This window comes from Chrysemys picta, chromosome 6, assembly GCF_011386835.1.
Source record: "Chrysemys picta bellii isolate R12L10 chromosome 6, ASM1138683v2, whole genome shotgun sequence".
Taxonomy (NCBI): domain Eukaryota; kingdom Metazoa; phylum Chordata; order Testudines; family Emydidae; genus Chrysemys; species Chrysemys picta.
Window position 1 is genome coordinate 90,476,091 of NC_088796.1, and position 19,619 is coordinate 90,495,709.

At 41.9% G+C, this 19,619-nt stretch overlaps 1 protein-coding gene across 5 annotated transcripts in view; it reads left to right on the forward strand.

The window, feature by feature from the left end:
- The first annotated feature begins 2,451 nt into the window (after positions 1-2,451).
- The window catches only part of FRMD3 (FERM domain containing 3), a 234,146-nt gene continuing 216,978 nt past the window's right edge, over positions 2,452-19,619 (forward strand). For all 5 annotated transcript variants that reach the window (XM_005296806.5, XM_005296807.5, XM_024103352.3 and 2 more), the window contains exon 1: positions 2,452-2,753. In XM_005296806.5, the coding sequence (XP_005296863.1) occupies positions 2,604-2,753 (150 nt within the window). In that variant the 5' untranslated portion in view covers positions 2,452-2,603. The remainder of the gene's footprint in view (positions 2,754-19,619) is intronic.

Genomic DNA, 19,619 nt, shown 5'->3' on the forward strand with positions numbered 1-19,619 from the left:
CCATGCATTTTGCAATGTCATCCTGTAATCATTAGTCCTTAAGTGGTGTTATCATTTGATGTTTATTGTCCGGCTTCCCATCGTTATCTCCTATTTGTTGTCTCGCCTTCGGGGGTGCCTGCCTCACCTCTGAGGTCCTCAATGCTGCTAACATGTTTAACATCAGATACAATGACAGGTTTCAGAGTAGCAGCCGTGTTAGTCTGTATCCGCAAAAAGAACAGGAGTACTTGTGGCATCTTAGAGACTAAGATTGTCTCCTGTTTTTTTCCAAGTCTCTCATTTTTTCTTGACCATTTGAACATTTGTGATGGCTTTCACACCTTATCTTTTCCTGATGCATGCATTCCTCATTCACACAAACAATCTCTTACAGAAACCTTCAAAGGTATACAGACAGCAGTATTGTATATTCAGCAGAATACATTGTAAACCAAGCCTTGCTGAATCTTATAACTAAAACAATTCACACTGGGGCTTCAGGCCCTCAACATTCCTCTAATCTCCTTAACATAGACACAATACAAGATCCTGTCTTTTACTTTCTAAACCTTAAAACAAAGAAATGTATATTTAACTAGAGTGCCTAATTTGTAATACATATAGGAAACCATAGTAGACATTATAACTTATCCTAAAACAAAAGGGTGACCATAATCAATCATAAGGATTGTTCTGGTCTGTCATTCCTTTCTGCTATTCAAAAAGGATGGCTGGCAGGATGAAATCAAATCATACATTAATTCTCATAGTACAATTATAAAATCCTGCTCCTACACTGGGCTGGGGCAGGAGGTTGGGGTGCATGGGTGGCTGAGGACTTGAGTTGTGGGTGCAGGCTCTGGAGTGGGTTTGGGGATGAGGGGTTTGGGATGGAGGAGGGGGCTCCAGGCTGGGGCTGGGGGTTGGAGTGCAGGGGTGTGAGGGCTCCAGCTGGGGGTGTGGGCTCTGGGGTGGGGCCAGGGATGAGGGGCTTGGGGTGCAGGAGGGGGCTCAGGGGTGGGGCAGGGAATTTGAGGTGAGGGGTCCCTGTGGCGCTTACCGCAACTCCCAGGAAGTGGCCATCAGGTCCCTGCAGTGCAGCCCCATGGCACGTGGGCGGCCACGGAGGCGCCACACACTGCCCTCGCGCCTGCGAGCGCTGTTCCCATAGCTCCTGTTAGTCGTGGTTCCCGGCCAATGTGAGCTGGCACTAGGGGCAAGGGTAGCACGCAGAGCCTCCATGGCCACCATGTGCCTGGGGGCCGCAAGGAGCTGGTGGCCACTTCCAGGGGCTGTGCAGAGCTAGGGCAGGCAGGGAGCCTGCCTTAACCTTGGGCCCCTGCTGTGCCACCAACCACACTTTTAACAGCCTGGTTGGCGGTGCCGACCGGAGCCGCCAGGGTCCCTTTTTGACCGGGCATTCTAGTATAAAACTGGACACCTGGCAACCCTATTTGTAGCTCTGTGGCACATTGAGGTGCACCCTATTGATGGTGCAGCATCCAAGACAGTGGCTTCCTGGTGATCTGATATTTTCATTTTCTCTCCTATAGAATCATGGATAGGTAGGGACCAACTAATGGGATCAGAACATATCATGTACAATGGACAAGTTCTCTCTGGAATCATGTGGCTCTAAGACACACATTCTTAAATAGGGTATAGTGATAACAGGTTGTAATTATACTGTTCTATACCTTTCCATCTTCTTACTCCATCCATATCCACCACCACCCACTGTTTTTGTTCTAAGCAGGGCCCAACTCATGGAATCACAAAATTGAGTTACTCAGGTGCAGGGGAGGTTCGAGTGAGGCTTTGTATTATAAACTCCTTAGGTCAAGGAACTTGCCACAGGCCATGCTAAAACAAACAGAGCATTTGCACCCTTAGCACTTTCATAATTTTCCTTGCAAAGGTGGAAAATGCTGACTTTTCCAAATCTGCAGCAAGGACCCCCTTCTCCTGGGGGTGCTTTGAGACCACGCCTTTAGCTTAATCCCACCTGTGCCCCAACAGAAACGGAGTGCATGGGAACGGGGGTGAGAAAATGGGAGGAAGAAGCCAGGCAGGCAGGGAAGAGAACAAGAGAGCAATAGAGGGAGGAGAAGAGAAAATGTTAGGGGGGGAGGGAAGAAGAGAATGTGAGAGGGGGAAGGAGAGAGACAGACGAGGGGGCGACGGGGCGCGAGAGGGAAGAGGTGAGCCTGAGAGAGAGAGAAAGAGAGAAGGGGGAGGAGGCGTAGGGAGGGGCAATGGCGGGCTGCGAGGCAGGGAGGGTGGAGGGATGCTGAAGCTGGGCTGGAGACAGGAGAGCAGAGACTGACGCAGCAGCAGCGGCGGTCCCAGCCTCTGGCGCAGACCCCGGGCTCCCAGTCTCTTCACACGCCGCCGGGGCTTGTGGTTTAGGCGCGCGGCCCCCTCTGGGGCTGGCTGCGGGGAAGAGCCCGGGCTCGGGCAGCGGCAGCGGCAGCGGCAGCATGGTGTCCGCTTCGCGGCAGGAGCCGCCGCCTCGGGGCTGAGCGGCCGCCGAGCTCTGCTCTAGCTGCACTGCGCGGCCCGGGGTGGGTGGCTCCAGGTGCCCGGGCGGCTGGGCTCGCTCCCCCCGGGGGCTGTGGTGCATGTTCGCCCCCTGCGAGTGCATGAGGAGAGGCGGCAGGAGGACCATGAAAATGATCCGGTTCCGGAGCTCGAGCATCAGGTCCCTGAGCCAGGAGATGAAATGCACCATCCGGCTGCTGGACGACTCCGAGATCTCCTGCCATATCCAGGTGCCTGGCGGGGGGCATGGGGTGGGGAGCCTGGGTTTGCCCGAAAGTGGGTGAGTGGGAAGGATTTCCCTGTTCTAAACCACAGGCAGCCCCAGGGCTGTAAAACACAATACTCCAACCCTCTGGCCTCTCCGGTCCCTCTGCAGGATCAACCACGCCAGGGGGCACTTACAGGTCTGCCCCCCTTAATATAGCCTCCCCTGCCCCCCTTAATATAGCCTCCCTCCCCTGGTAACATACCGCCTGTCCCCTCTTTCCCTTTAGCCCATGGGCTCTTCGGCACATAATCGTGCATTGGCATTTACACCGTGCGTGTCATTTCATCCAGTTGTATTCCTTTCTCTCTCACACACACACTGCCTGGTGCGTTCACTACGGGTGTATGGAGAAGTTGTATATATGGGGAGTGAGAGCCTCTAGAGAAGCAGGCAGGGAAAGCAAAGGCCTAATAAACAGAGTGGTTACGGGAGAGACAGTGAGTGGGGAAAACTTCCAGAAGAAAACTTGTTAGAGAATTGCTGTGAAAGGACAGTACTGTACTGCAAATTAACGAACTTCACTGGAATAACGGGTGCTGGAAAAACTTGTATAGTCGGAGTGCTGAGAGCCATTGAGCCAACCCTGTGTATGATGGAAACCCCTTCCAACCAGGGGGTGCAGCAGCACCCCTAGTTCCAGCACCTTGGAAATGCTGGCTGTAGTAATAGTACTGTTGTAACTCCATTGACTTAGCGGGAGTGATGCCAGGGACAAATCTGGTCCATTGTGTCTAAGTGTGTGTGTAATGTTTGTGTCTCCATTACATACTGGAAAATATTTATTTCCTTGTAAAACGTTGTAATAGAAAAAAGAAACAAAGAAAGTATAACAAGGTTTACAGTTGGTACTGCAATGCCAAATCTGCCTGAGAGCAATTAGCTATTGATTATGATTGTAAATTGCATTTCTGTTTTCTAGTAGTGGTGGATCCTGGAGTTTTTCTTGTGTTCCGTCTCCTTCCTTACACTGAAAGATATTTATTTTTTTGGCGGTAACAAAATCCATTGAGTTGGGGTATGTGTGCTGTTGTACATTGCAGGCTTTTGCAGCAGCAGACCTCGCCCTGCTGTTGGGAACAGCTGAGCTGCTGCCCTGTTGCACAGGAAACAAGTGCTCTCTGGTGCCTTGATCTGTGCAGGTAATTTGGTCACAGCCAGCCCCCCTTTCACCTCCAAAGCTCCTACTTATCATTAGGCTCTACACTATTTGTTAAGGGCAAAATGGTAGGCAGTTCCTGTGGGGTGCCCTTTCCACCTGTCCTTTATTTTTCCTGTCTAGGACCGGAGAGCACCTTCTATGTGAATGAGCAGATATAGCGCCCTTTGGTAGCCTTGCTGCTGCTCCTGCTGTGTGCAGTGAAGGAAATATATTCAGGGTGTGTTTAACAGAAGAGCAGATATGCTAATTTGCACCTGAAATACGCTTTGGACTGACACACTGATTTTTTCTTTTTATTATTCCACTATATCCTGGCAAAGTGACCAATAACCATGTGAGAATTTATTAACCCTTCCCCATTTATTTTAAAGTGCCTGGAATCTGGTTCTGTTCAATATTCTCATGAAGTAATCTTGATTTCCCATTGAGAGTTATTTGAGAAGCTTCATGAATTACAAGTGTTGTTGGATCGATTGGACAAAAAATGTTATTAATATAAAGATGGGGGGAGGGGGAAACATTCCTAGTACCTAAAATTTCCTAGGATAAAAGAAGCTCCAGTACAACAGCATGCACTAATGAAGTGTTTGACCTGTTCCTCGTTATGATGGTATGTGATGGATGGACCTCATTACCAATGTCAGCAAAACATTATTTTGAAAGCAGGATCCAAAGGTGTTTGTGCTCAGGCAATACTGAGCATTGAGAAAGTTCATAGCATTCAAAGTGAACCGTATCTGAAGGAATGAGCTGAACCTCTTGATATTTTCCCGTGATTTAAGGTAGAAAATAGTTCTTCACATGAGGATTTTTAATCTAATTTAACACAGCTGAACAGTTAAAATCAGGGTGATTTTATTGTGCTCGTCTTTCCTTACTCTTACCAGCCTGAAAAAAGACGGACCCATTTGAGGGAACCACACAACGTAAAAAAGCCTGTGAAATTTCTAATGAAGCAGAGTTTGTTGTCTGCCTGTGATAATATTTTTGACAGACTGGTTTGGGTGAAATGGGAATATTCCTGATAAAACCCAAACTTGGATATGTTCCTCTCATGTGAGGAATGCAGAGAATTCTGTAAGCATTTGAGGCCAAATTCTTCCCTGTGTAACCGTACTGACTTCGCTGAAGTTACACTAGCGATTAATTTGGCCCTTCATGTCAGAAGAGCATGCTTCTTTTCCTTTATTAGGCCGTAGGTCACCACAGGCCTAATTTCCAGAGATACCGAGCACCCACAAATTGAATTGTAGTCATTGGGATTTGTGAGTGCACAGCACCTCTGAAAATCAGGACCCATCAATTTTGCAACTTTTTTTGCTTGAGCCAAATGCTGTTCTGATTTACTTCCTGGGCAGCTACATTAACTGTCACATAATGGGATTCTTCAGAGTGTAAATCAGTGTAGAATTTGATTCTTGGTCTTGTAAAATGCCTAGAAGTAGCAGGGAAATACTGACATCATATACATGCAGTACTAAATTATTTGGTAATTGAATAGTGTAGGTATGAGATCATAGCTTTAATGAGTGTATGAACCAGGATGTCCTTCAGAATGGCACTTGCGTAAGCTGCACATCTCTGACATCAATGGAAAAAAGAGTATCTCTATATAACAAAGAACTTAGGTTGAGATTCTCAGCTGCTGTAAATCCGACTAGTTCCATATACTTACTGGAGCTAGTTACACCAGCTGAGAATCTGGCCTCTGATGACCTGGAAGGCTAAACAAGGTGCAGTCCTCTAGGGACTCTGCAGAGTGAGTGCCAGGTGATTAGCTTATTATGGTAATGGAACCAGTTTGGTTATTCTGTAAATGTGTTGCATTTGTGATATTAAAATGATATATGTAGAAAAACAGCAACATTTTAAAGTGTTTTAAACTGTCATAGTTATGAAGACAACCCTGAAAACTTAAATCCATTATAAATGATGTCTTCTTGAGTCTGCAAACAGCCTAAAACAATAGATCTAAGAGATGTGAATGTCTTCATTTTTCTATATGGCTTGTGGACTCTGAAACCTAAGGATGACTGTGTAAATGTCAACATTGTTTATTTCACTGCTGAGCACTTTAGAAGAAAAGTCCAGCCAATGTATATGTTTCACAATCCCAAACTGTCTTCCATTCTCTCCCATCTGCCAAAAGCCCAAACTGTCTCCTGCTTAGCTGGCAAAGCCTCCACTTCCCTCCCCCCCCCAATAACACATACAGTGCAGTTATACTTTGTCAATGCAAAAATCTTTAGTGTATCAAAAACTGAATATGCAAAGACAATATAAAATTTGAATGATTGGACTATAGCTACTGTACTGATTGTATTTTAATATTAAAATGTACAATATCTCTAGTTAAAATTTTAAACGAATCTGTCACACAATTTCCAGTCTGTCAAAAATCCAGGGACTTCACTGTGGAACATACAAGGCCTTGCTTAAAACACATTACCTTTGTTAGGCCTTTCTTAACTTAACTCCATTATTGAACAAATGAACAAAATCCAAGCTTCACCAGAAGAGGGGTGTCTTCAATTTCTGCATCATGTGTGTGGACTCAATTGAATGGACAAAATTCTTCAGGGACCTACATGACACTCTAAGTTCATCTTTGCATGCAAGATGAATAGAAAGTAGGTATAGAAAGCAAAGTAAGCTGACTTGTCCAGATAGGGCATTCAGTGGATATGCAGAACAGGTGCAATGTCACTTGCTTGCAGAGGGCAAAAAGATGTGTTTGTAGAAGGAGAATGGAGTGTAGTTTGCCAAAAATAGGGGCATGTGAAAATGAAAATCCAACTCGGCCGATTCTTCCGTGGTACACACAAACATGAGCACCCATGCACACACTTTAAAATTTCCATGCAGCCTAGTAGACATCCTCACACTTTCACAAAACTCCTGCACGCCTTCCCAGAATCACAGAAAAAAATGTGGACAATTTTTTTTTGCATGTTAGCTTTGTTATCCAAATGCTGCATGCCAGAGTTGTGACGGCTGGAAAACACTGGACAGTAATGTTTTGATCATTAACAGGACAGTGGAGCCTAATTCCTCAAATATGGAATCTGAGCACTGGCAGTATGGATGTAGTAAGAAATAGAGAGGGGCCCACATTCTGTCTGTTTTTTTGGGGGGAGAGGGGTGAGATATGCAGCTATATGTAGTTTGTAACATGTGCTGTCTCAACTTTTACACTGCCAAATCCTATTTAAATATATATACCCTTGACCATAGCTGTGTTACAGGTGTGGAGTTATTTTAGAGCTCATGATAGGCACTTCAACATAAAGCTAAACAAATATACTCATTTGTATACCAGTTCGTAGCTTCATTGCAGAATTTGGCCTAACAAAAGATGTAACCAGAATTGTGCATTCTTCAGCCAAACCATAAAGGACACTTGGGGTTAACTGGGTTAAAAAAATGTGACTCAATTTTCTTTGTGTAAATTTAATGGGATTCAAGGAAAAATAAGACCAGCGTTTGCGTTTTAGCATTAAGGTTCTTTCAAGTGGTGCTTCCGTCACTCAAGAGGCTAATAGTGCGTACTGCTGGAAATGATTTTTCTTTGTGAAATATCAAATTATGGAGTGGGTTGGGGAGAGACTAATCTGAATCATTCATTTGCAGATTCTAGCCAACTGGGCTGTAGAACTGTCGTCATGTAGGTCATCAAGTAGCTTAGGGCTCGGTATGTAGCTCAAAGGTCGGAATTCAATATATTGTTTTCTTAAGCGGTGAGACTTCATGAGTGCAAATTAGATGAAGTGATGAGTGACACAGGAAATGCTTGGGGACTGAAGCTTAACTAATTCTTGCAATGACATTTGTTTCCCTCTTTTTTTTTATTTATGGGTTAAGCCTTTCTGGGACCTGCACATTTGACAGTCTTAAAGCAGCGCTAGGGTAAAGCTGCAGTTGCATAGCTAAAAGGTAGACAGCATGGAAAATAACCTAAAGGTACTGTGGTAACTGTCTGTTTCCATTTGCAAAAGACAGTTGACCTGCCTGACTGAGCATACTACTAAAGGGATTTCAGTAAAGGTTTAGGAGAGGATAATGGCAGAAATAGGATTTAGAACCTTTTGCTGCAATCAGATTCAGAACAGTAAGAATTTTTTGAGGAACTGTGAAACCCAGAGAAGAGTTGTGCAAAGCAAACAGGGATTCTGTTCTTGATTTTGCCAATATTACGTTAAAATATCAAAGTATCCTGGTTTAAACTTTGTCACCGTAACCTAAATACCTTAATGAGTAGATGATAGGATGCTTTATGACTCACATGTTCTTAGAGACTATGTATTTTAAGTACTAGTGGGTCTATTCAATATTTGTTGTTATGGTTGTTTATATTGCAGTAGTGCTCAAAGGCCCCACTGCGTTAGGTTCTGTACAAACATATAACAGGAAGAAGTCATTGACTTCAATGGGACTAACTCACATGCTTAAAATTAAGTATGGGTTTATGTATACCTTGTTGAATTGGAGCCTTAACTATTCCAATATACCTTTAATCCTGATACACCTGCTAATTCCTGTATCTGATGTTTCTTGAGAAGAGAGTGTTATGTTGAACTATCAAATTGTATAGTGGGTTTTTTTATGTGAACAAATGTCTATCATGAACCATTATGAAGCCATTAAATTAATTTTCATAGATGACCTAAGGCAGAATTTTAATCCTCATCTCCAGAACGGCTAGTAAATGTAACATATTTCTAATGTAAATTACACTGCAATCTGATAGCCTTTAACAGCTTCTGGCATTTCAGGCCTTTCAACTCCAGCTGCTCTGACTCTGCTAAGAGACTCTGGAAAGTTGGTGTGAAAGCGCTCCCCACCTCCAAATCAGAGTTTATTATTGAGACATTAAAGCTAGTAGTGAACTTTACTTTCTTTGTGACTATTTGTAAAAATACTGAATCACCCTGGGGCAAGTTACTTGATCTCCTTATGCTCCAGTCAGCTGAGCTGTAAAACTCCAATAACAGGACCTGTCTCAACAAAAGATGCTGCCATTGAGTTGATCTTTCCTGAATAGAAATGTATATATTTGCTTATAGTTTCATTACATTACCATTTTGGTACATAAATGATGATTTGGTTATCATTAAAACTTCATTTCTTGGTGAGTTCAGCTGTCAAATTAGGGGTAAAAAAGATGATGGAAAAATTGTTTTGCGTTCAAAAAGGAAAACCAGCAAACTTTCCTCTGCTTTGGTTATGATCTGCTGATAGGTCTTACACCTCTTAAAAAAAAGAATGGGGAAGACCAAATCTGAGAGTGGTCATTACAATCTGTTGTGAATGCTTCATCAATTTTACATTGACCTTTATATGTAAACTTTGTACAGCCCTTTGCAGAAAATATTTCTGACCTATTCTAGATTGTGAAACTGATAATTTATTTATGAACAGTTTTTTTCTTTTACCTTTTCTCTTGAGCACACATGTTCACTGCTGTAATTTAAGGAATTGATTCACGTGTTGGTATTTAGTCTTTAATGTGACATTCGCAGTCTCCTGTATCTTTCCATTAATAATTGTGGACCCGCCTTCTTGAATAAATTTAATATATTCTTTCTTTGCGTCTTACTGAAAGATACCAATTTACAAAACTTGAACCAAAGGACTCTCTTTAAACTTCTCATTGCTCGGTGAAATGTGAAGAACAATAGAGTATACTGAAGCAAGCTTTTGTGATGAAGGATCAATGTCCATTGGGAGATGAACCCAACTGTGAAGATGTGAAATGTTGACAACCTGGAAAATAAATGGGAAGGAGAGGGGAACAAGGGAAATGAGAGAGCTAAGAAGCCAGGGATGAAGATGACGAAATGAACCTTAGCTGTGGAAAGGGAAAGGTTAATGGATTATGTAGACAGCAGGCAGAAGATTTAGTGAATTTATATTTATCCTGTAAGTGATGTCAGAGCCATAACCAGCAAATGCCTTGAGCTGCTTGATGGTGCTGTAACAATTCAGCTATTAGGAAATGGAAATAGAAGTTGTAGGTAGGGGATGCAAATTAGAATGAGTTTCATGTCACATTTTATTGATACATTTAAAGATGTGATACTATGGCCTGTATTCTCAACTACATGTCTGAGTTGGTAGCTGTGCAATTATTAGTAGTTCACTTGACAGGAGTTGCATGTCAAAAGCCCCATTGATCAATTTTGAGACAGTGTCTGTATGTATTAAACTAGATTTCTGTTGTCCTTTCATACAATTGCACAGGCTTACAATATTGTATTCTTGTACATGAAACACTCGTAGATGTATGGTGTACCCTTTTTAAGAACTGAATAATCCCATTATAACCCCCCCCCAAAACCAGTGACTGTTATTAGCTAGGAATATAAACCAAAAAACATATATTAGCAGTTCCTATTTATAAAAAATCTTGAATCTATCTTCATGGGTTTTGAAGATATTTATTAATATCACAAAGCTGTCTTGTTATTCAATACCTGTCTCTCTCTCTGGTGTGAAATTTAGAAGTAAATGCACCTGCCTGAATAGGAATTCAAAATCTCTGTTTATGCCGTTAGACTCGCATAATAACCTTTTGGGTCTTTTTATTTTTTTTCCCAAATTGCCTGTCACATTGAAATAAACTTATGTACTAAAAATTTTGACTTTATCATTATGAACTACACTTCTACTCGATATAACGCTGTCCCCGGGAGCCAAAAAATCTTACTGCGTTATAGTGAAACCGCGTTATATCGAACTTGCTTTGATCCACCGGAGTGTGCAGCCCCGTCCCCCCGGGAGCACTGCTTTACCGCGTTATATCCGAATTTGTGTTATATCGTGTCGCATTATATTGGGGTAGAGGTGTATGTGAGAAAGGAAAGAGATAAAAATGCACTTCTCACTACACAAAATTAGCCAGTTAATAATTACTAGTTAGAGGGGAAGCTGGGAGTAGCTGATACTAATTTAAAATAATTATACATATGATAGTATATACTAATGTTTTGATTTCTACCCACTCTCCATTAGTTGTTTGTCTTCCAAGAACATAAGCTTTTTGAAGTGCAGACTGTGTCATCCTATATGTTTTGGACAAAGCCTAGCACTTTATGGGTATTACTGTAATACAAATAATAAAAAAAAAATCCTCAAAGCCAGTGGAGAAAAAAAATAACAAAATAAATAAGACACAGTGCACCACAATTGAAATTTTCTCAAATAATGGATTTGATCCTGTTATGTGCTGAGTGCCTCCTGTGAGGTGTAGAGCAGCTCCCGCTCCTAATGACTTCACGGATTCCCATGTCTTGAAAGAGAACTGAAAGTACTCGGTACCTCACAAGATAGGGACTTCTGGCATTCTGAGATGCTCAGTTCTGCCGAGATATGATCAACCACTTGATGTAACTGAGAGATCATTTAACAGGAATAATGCACTCAAGGTTAGAGCCAAAACAAATCAGCGGTGTGGAAACATCCTATTTAGGATTTTTTGTTGCATTCACTTGAATCCAAACTTTTATATTTCCCTGAAATGCTGTTTCCATAATTTCATGGAGGCCAAGTAAGTTATCTTTCACAAAAATGGGATTTGAATCCTTCCTGAGAAGAGGGAATAAGATCTCTGAGTTTTTCTCCCTACAGATTTGGATTGTCACCATGTGACAGTCTGTACATAGCTGACGGCTCAATCATTCAGGCCAGATAATGAGCAACGTTGGTATCTGATATATTCTTTTATAGGATGATTCCTGTTGGTGTAGAAATATACTTGCATTTTTGTGGCATTGCTATCTCTTGGGTGTTCTGGTTTATCAAATTAAACATACCGTAGATAAGTTTCCTCCTATTACCTTCTAAGCCCTTTCCTCTCTTCTCTCCTGGTGCAGACAATTATTGCCATCCTTCTTGTTACTGAAGTTCATAACCTCGAGGTCATCTCGGATTCCTTTCTCTCTCTTTCCTGTCACATCCAAGCTATCAATGAACCCTGCTGTTCCTTTCTCTATCACATAGTGAAAATACATCACTTCCTACTAATCCCTTCAGCTAACACTGCATGTCTATGCTTTGGTTAGCTGATGTCTTAAATACTACAACCTACACCTCTACCTCGATATAATGCGACCCAATATAACACAAATTCAGATATAACGCGGTTAAAGCAGCGCTCCGGGTGGGCGGGGCTGCGTACTCCGGTGGATCAAAGCAAGTTCAATATAACGCGGTTTCACCTATAACACGGTAAGATTTTTTGGCTCCCGAGGACAGCGTTATATCGAGGTAGAGGTGTATTTCTCTCTGGCTTCCTCATTTTCCATTGCTTCTCTACAGTTCCTCCAGTATTGAGCAGCTAAAATCATTGCCCACATATCAGGCCACATTCTGCTCCTGTTCTAATCTTATGCCTATTAAGTCAAGTTTAATATTGTTGTCCTTTCCTTCAAGTCTTTCCATGACCTGTCTCTCCTACTGTTTATTATATCCAGTCTTGTTTCATTCTCTTTGCCCGTGCAAGTCTTGCTGTTCCCTTAGTTTCCTTTTTTTACTTTATTTTTATGTTGTATAAACATCATCTGATGATAAAATCTTGGAGTTTGTGTGTACTGTTAAACAGCTATTGCACTCCAACCCCAGAGTTGGCTGCATTTCAGTAGTGGGTGAAATGATCCTTGAAAATATGTATAATAGTTACTGACCTCACAGGGTATTGTGCAGCTTTCTTAAGAAAGATTGGGGGATGAAAGACACAAAGTACAAAATATTATTTTATTGTTATAAGGCAGGGGTTGGCAACCTTTCAGAAGTGGTGTGCCGAGTCTTCATTTATTCACTCTAATTTAAGGTTTCGTGTGCCAGTAATACATTTTAACGTTTTTAGAAGGTCTCTTTCTATAAGTATATAATATATAACTAAATTATTGTTGTATGTAAAGTAAATAAGTTTTTTTTAAAATGTGTAAGACGCTTCATTTAAAATTAAATTAAAATGCAGAGCCCCCCGGACCGGTGGCCAGGACCCGGGTAGTGTGAGTGCCACTGAAAATCAGCTCGCGTGCCACCTTTGGCACGCGTGCCATAGGTTGCTTACCCCTGTTATAAGGAAATCCATATTCTGGTAACATTTACTTTAGAGGAACAGGAAAACTAGCTATATCATTGAAAGTAACCCTGGAAACTTGAGATAAAACAGAACACTTAATGGGTCTTTTTATACTCTCTACTTATCTTGAAAACAGTGCAATATGACCATAAAACAAAAATGAATGATTCCTGTAGAAGAGGTAATCATTTGCTTAAAAAAAACCCCAAACACCTTCATTTCCCCCTTTGCTTGTCTATGCATATATTTCAGTGCTGAAAATCTATTAACATTGCTCTAAAAGAGACTTAAACTGTTGCAGACAGGATAGTAAAATAAATTAATTCTAGCACTGTGCAGTTTATTCAAAATAATCTTCTTAACATGTAAAAGGATTAATTCCTCACTCAATATAGCTGTTAACATAATAAAAATACTGTGTGTGTATTATATTGGAGCCTATTAACCAATCAGAATGTAAAATTAGGAGACGCACGGTCTAATGTTTAAAGCACAGCATGAGGAATCTGTGTTTTGACTCCTGTTGTCAACTGTGCCACTGACTTGCTACGTGGTTTGGGGCAAATTGTTTGATCTTACTTCATCTCAGTTTTTCACTCTGTAAAAAGGGGCAAAAATAATACTCATCACTTCTGTAAATGTCTTTGAGAGCTTAGAATTGAAAGTGCTACATAAGCACCAAGTATTATGTTAATTATCTTTTTATTTCTTTGAGATTTTCTACACTATGCAGGAGTGGGGCTTGAGGCATTGAGGCTTGAACATCATTCACAGAACTGTTTAAGTTCTGACTTCAGTCTTTATTACTAGTGATGTTGAATTACCGGGGTGCTCAGTAGTTTGCAGTATTGGTAATAAGCAATTCTATGCTTTTTCTTATAAACAAAGTATATTTGATGTGGAAGTCACATAGCAGGAATCAGGGGCGGCTCTATGTATTTTGCTGCACCAAGCATGGCAGTCAGGCAGCCTTCGGCGGCACGCCTGCAGGAGGTCTGCTGGTAACGTGGATTTGGTGGCATGCCTGCGGGAGGTCCGCTGGTCCTGCGCCTTCGGCGTACTCGCCGCCGAATTGCCGCCGAAACCACGGGACCGGCGAACCTCCCGCAGGCATGCCGCCGAAGGCAGCCTGACTGCCGCCCCCACGGCGACCGGCAGGCCACCCCCTGCGGCTTGCTGCCCCAGGCACACGCTTGGTGCACTGGTGCCTGGAGCCGCCCCTGGCAGGAATAAATCTGGAACCCCCAATATCTCTTAGAGTAGGTCTACACATACCTCTGGGTCTGGCGGTAAGCAATTGATCTTCTGGGATCGATTTATCGCTTCTTGTCTAGACGCGATAAATCGATCCCGGATCGATCCCGGAAGTGCTCGCCGTTGACGCCGGTACTCCAGCTCTACGAGAGGAGTACGCGGCATCGACAGGGGAGCCTGCCTGCTGCGTCTGGACCCACGGTAAGTTCGAACTAAGGTACCTTAGTTCGAAGTGGGGGGTTAGTGTGGACCAGGCCTTAGTGTTGTGTATGTAGTGATGTAACTGGTAGAAGGGAATGTTTTCACTTTGTTTTTTGTAGCGCACCTTTACAGAGGCCTATTCTCTGGCAGTAGTAACAGCTGTGAAGTGGCTGCTGTTTTGAGTTTCACTGAAGATGCAGAATGCTAAAATGACTCCATGTATCTTTCTTTTTGTTGAGGAGACTTTATATTTGTTCCTTGTTTGCTTTTAGTTTAAATTAAGGAAATCAATAATCTAGTCTGAGAAGTCCATGCATTTCAAAGGTAAAAAGCAGCTCTTATCTGGAAATTATTGGCCTGCTGTAGTAACCGTAGGTGTTACAATGAGAGACTAGAGGAAGAATAGATTTTTTTTTTCCATTTTCCCTCCCAGCTCATTCACTTTGTGCATATGACAACATTTTGTACCTAGTTTCACTATTTCCTCTATAAAATCTGTCTGTATGCACACTTGTCTGTGTAGGTCTTTCATACAACAGTGTGTGTGAGGGAATTTAACAAAAACAACAAAAAGCAACCAACCAACTAAACACCCCCCACCCACACCCAATAAGACAGGAAAATGATAAAACAGAAATGAGCAGCAGAACCTACAGGTGAGTGTGCGGGTGTGTGGTTTTGTTTTTTAAATAATTGAAAGTCGTTTCAAATTAATGGTCACTCTTTAGGAAAACTAGTACATATGATTTAGATTGGGTTTGTAGAGTGTGTATATGTACAAAGATGCAATCCTAATAGCCTTGTAAGAAAGACTCATGTCGTATATGTGGGCACTCCAAAATGAAGGAAGTATAAAATGATGAAAGCTTTATGTGCATATTACTGTTATCCTTGTCAATGGAAACTTTAAGAGTGTGGGTAATATTGCAAACCGCTGCTGCTGGTTTGAACTAGTGGAATTACTGATTTCATTAGGAGTCCTTATATGCACAAGGTATTTATAGAATCCAGGCCTTACTTTACACTTAGACTTTGACAGTGCAATCTGTTCCGTGTGGATAGACACCTGTGTTTTTGGGGAGCCACGCTGTTTCCAGGAACAGGGCTGTAGGGTTTTTCTTTGACACCATGTGTTCTGTTTTAGCAAAACAAGTGTTAACTGTCCTTTACATGTTACCTTATTTTTCTGTAAAATCCAAATCACAAACAAGGAACTTGCAGTGCTTCCCATGAGGTCGGTACTATACCCTACCCATCTGTGATTTGACCATGCCTAGTTTGCCTCACAGTAAAACTGAAGTGCCTTGTCTCTACTATGTTTTTACAGAGCGAGATAGCGAATGTGCATTAGATATCTCACTGTAAAAACACATCTCTGTCAGTGAAGACATAACCTTAGATTATACACATCTCTCATCAGGAATCCTATCATCATTTTCTTTCGCAGAGCTAAATACACATTTAGAAAATAATTCTAACTGGTGCAACACGTACATGGAAATGTGAGGAGACCCAGGTTCCAGTTGTCTCCTTAGGCTTTTCTGCGTAAATTAATTTAATTGACAATTGTGCCTCCATTTAATGAAGTAAATGGCAGCTTCAAATGTTGCTTTTGTACATAGAGAAATGATCAGCACTTCTGCTTCTTGTCACGTTTAGTTACACTGAGAGCATGTATTACAAATATGGCACATTTCTCACTCTCACTGTAATAGTATATTGTTTTATACTGACAGATGCATCAGAGAATCTTATCCTTCGCTGGTTCTTAGAACCTAGAATGAGAGAGTGAATCAGAGCTGTGATGAGCGCTTAAATTATATAGTACCATTCTGAACATGAGCCACCTCTGGGACTTAGGCTAGAAAATGTAGTGAGCCAATATGTGGTACGCCATCAAACGTATGGATGCCAGTTTCTCTTGCTCATTCCATCTGTGTGAATTTTCTTTAACTTCATCCTGGAAAATGAACAGAAATAAGAGAGACTATTACAGATAGTGCTTGACGTGAGTCATTATGCAGACTCGTCCATTAACATAAAGCTAATGGAAACAACCAACTATACTTGAGTCAGTCACTAGAGAAATCCTGTTTTGTTTTGACTGGAGAATCCACTCACGTTGCTAAGATCCTTGAATTCATTTTCCTATGTTGTCTCACAATTTGTACCTTAGAAACAGCCGTAGGAACTGGGGAGGTTTAAAGGAAGGATGTAATCAGTTTAAAGAAAAAAATCCTGCCAACTGAGTATTAAAAATAATAATGGCACAGCTAAGTGAAATGTGAACAGTAATCTACACAGTCTCAAGACATTCTAGTTCTATGTTTGGCTGGCTAACCAGAAAAACATAGCAATCAGAGACTGAGGAAAAAATCCTAAAATCTAGCACATCCTTTATAGTCCTTAAGCTCATTACACTTAAGATGCAGGTTTGTTCCTGCAGTGTATTTTTCAGGGCCTTAACTAGTCCAGATCTAAAATCATCTCTAATGAAACTTAGTGTTTTTCGTGGGAGTTTGTCCCATTGTCTAATAGTTCTCACTGTACAAATGCACAGGTAGACACGGTCCCTGCCTGGAAGAGTTTATGATCTAATTTTGAAACAAGATCTAACAAGGGAATATACGAGACAAGGGCAGGAGGGGGAAATAAGATTGTATGGCTATATAGGTTACCTGTGTGCATAATTCAGTGGCTCCACATAATCTTATTTTAAAAATAAATAATATCTGCTATCCCAGACTGCTGCTCAGCCTAGCTATCATTTGCTGGCATTTTCTGTAGGTGTTGCTGCAAAAATGGTCTTTTTTTTTTAATATGTTTATTTCGTTTAGGAAACTTTTTTTTATAATTCAGCATAGCTCAGAGCTTCACGCTTTGGTAGAAATAACTGGTTTACACCTTGCATATAAAGGGAGACATGGACATAGCAGGCTTGCGGGGGAGGACTCTGAAGAAGGGGAATAGCCTTATGGGTTAGTTTGGGGTGGGTTTTCTGTGTGTAAGGGCAATGTAAAAAAGCATGAAGATGATTGTGGGAGAAGCAAACCAAGGGCTTAAGACTGGTAGAGCAGGATTGTGATGTCAGTGGCTGATTAGTCACTGGGCCCATGGGGCCATGCCCAGGGTCCCCAGCCAACTGTGTCCCTCCCTACCCGAACCACTCCGCCCGCCCAGTGCTCCTGCCAGGGAGCATGGGAAGCCCCTGCCCCCCAACCCCACTCCCTGACAGTAGCGCCAGGCAGGTAGAGCAGGGCAAGCCCCCCGCACCACAACCCTACTCCCTGGTAGGAGTGCTGGGGGGGAGGGGCGGGGGGACTGCAGGCGGAAGGAGTGAGGAGGTGCCTCCACTTGGTCTGGCCCAGAGCCCCACAAACCCCTAATCTACCTCTGGGTGAAGTGATACAGAACAAGAGTAGATGAGTAGGGAGGGACACAGTTGTGAAGGGTCCTGAAGGTAAGGACAGGAAGGTTAAACTTGATTCTCCCCATTTCACTGCATCAGTGGATTTCAAGGTGGGAGAGGGAGGGAGTGTGTGCATAGAGCCATGCACGGAGCAGCAGACAAGAAGGATGATCTTAGCCAGCTTCATTTTGCATGGGCTGAAGAGCAATGTGGGTATCAAAAGGCAAGAGAAGAGGGGGTTACGGTAACTGAGACAAAGCTAAGGGTTTGGGAGAGTATTCTCTCTGGGTGAGCAGAGAAAAATAAATGCTGTGGAGGAGGAAGAGGCAAGATTTGGAGGCAGCCTATGTGAGATTGGGAGAGAGATGGAGGTGTCAACGAAGGTTCCAAGGTTACAGGCCATGTGTTCATGCCTTCAAATGTCTGTAGCTGCCTGGTTGAGCTTGTTCTTCTCTTTAGCTACTGTTTCAATCAAAGTATAGTTCTTCTAATATTTAGTGACATCTATTACCATAACCTGAATTCCTTCCAATTTGGTGAGCTTTTTGATTTTATTTTCAAAAAATGAGCTCAGTATTTCAGGTAGAATCTTGTCAGTGCTGCATATAAAGGGACTCCTACCTCCCTGGGCCATGGCATGAAGATCCTGCATTGCAGATACGTTTGCTTTGCTTTCCACTGTTGCTTTTCAGTCTCCGTTAGCATTGTTTGTTTCCATATATTAGATGACTATGTTAACACCAGGCCTAACACAGATCCTTGCAACATCCCACTGAGACCGTCATCTAATTGAATATGCTGCTGTTTCTTGTTACCCTTTGTTTTCTGACGTTCAGCCCTTTGTCGGTCTTTGTGACAATACAATGTGCACAAGCCAATTCTGAAATGTGCAGATATGTTGGTGAGACACTGTGCTAAGTGCTTTTACAAAAGTCTACAAATATTGCAAGTATTTTATTCCTTTGGTCCACTAGTTTTGTATTTATATAAAGAGAGATCGTTTGTTTTTTATAAACCTATGCTAATCATGACTTATGCTTCTGCTACTCTCTAGATGTTTGTAGGTTTTTTTTTTTAATGTTATCAAGGCAAAGTTACAATAAAACTTTTTAACATGCTACATAATATGTCACTTACTCAAGATCCAGTTAATATTCAAAGAACCTGAATCTCTAATAATTTCCTCCCAAAACTATCTAATTCCTGGACACAACCACCTCATGCAAATATGTTCTCCCTCTTTCCCCGCACATCCTCCAACAGAGGGCCTCCCTAGTAGCAAAAACATGATGGATCTTAACTGAAATCAAATGCCATCTATGCAGTAGTTTATAACAATTTTCCTTATGAGCTACTCAGATTGAATATGCATATCGCTTTTCCCATAGAGAAACCCACTCTTAAAATGCTTGTTCTTTTCCTTCATTTTATGAGGTATTGAAGTCAGAATTGATATATGTCACTTTTTTTGGAAGTTTTGTACCACATTTTGTTTCTTTCCAGTCTTCTGGTGGCTCCCTGAGTTCTGCAAGATATCTGTGGTTCTGTTAATTTAAATTTGTTTCCCTTGGTGGCATATTATCTGGATGTGCTAATATGTATATATTCAATTTTTCCAAATATTCTCTTTCCTGCATTCTAGTAATAGGTAAATTTATAAGACTTTCATTATTTCCTACTTCTCCTTACCTCTTTTTTCCTTATTTTTGTGTTAATCATG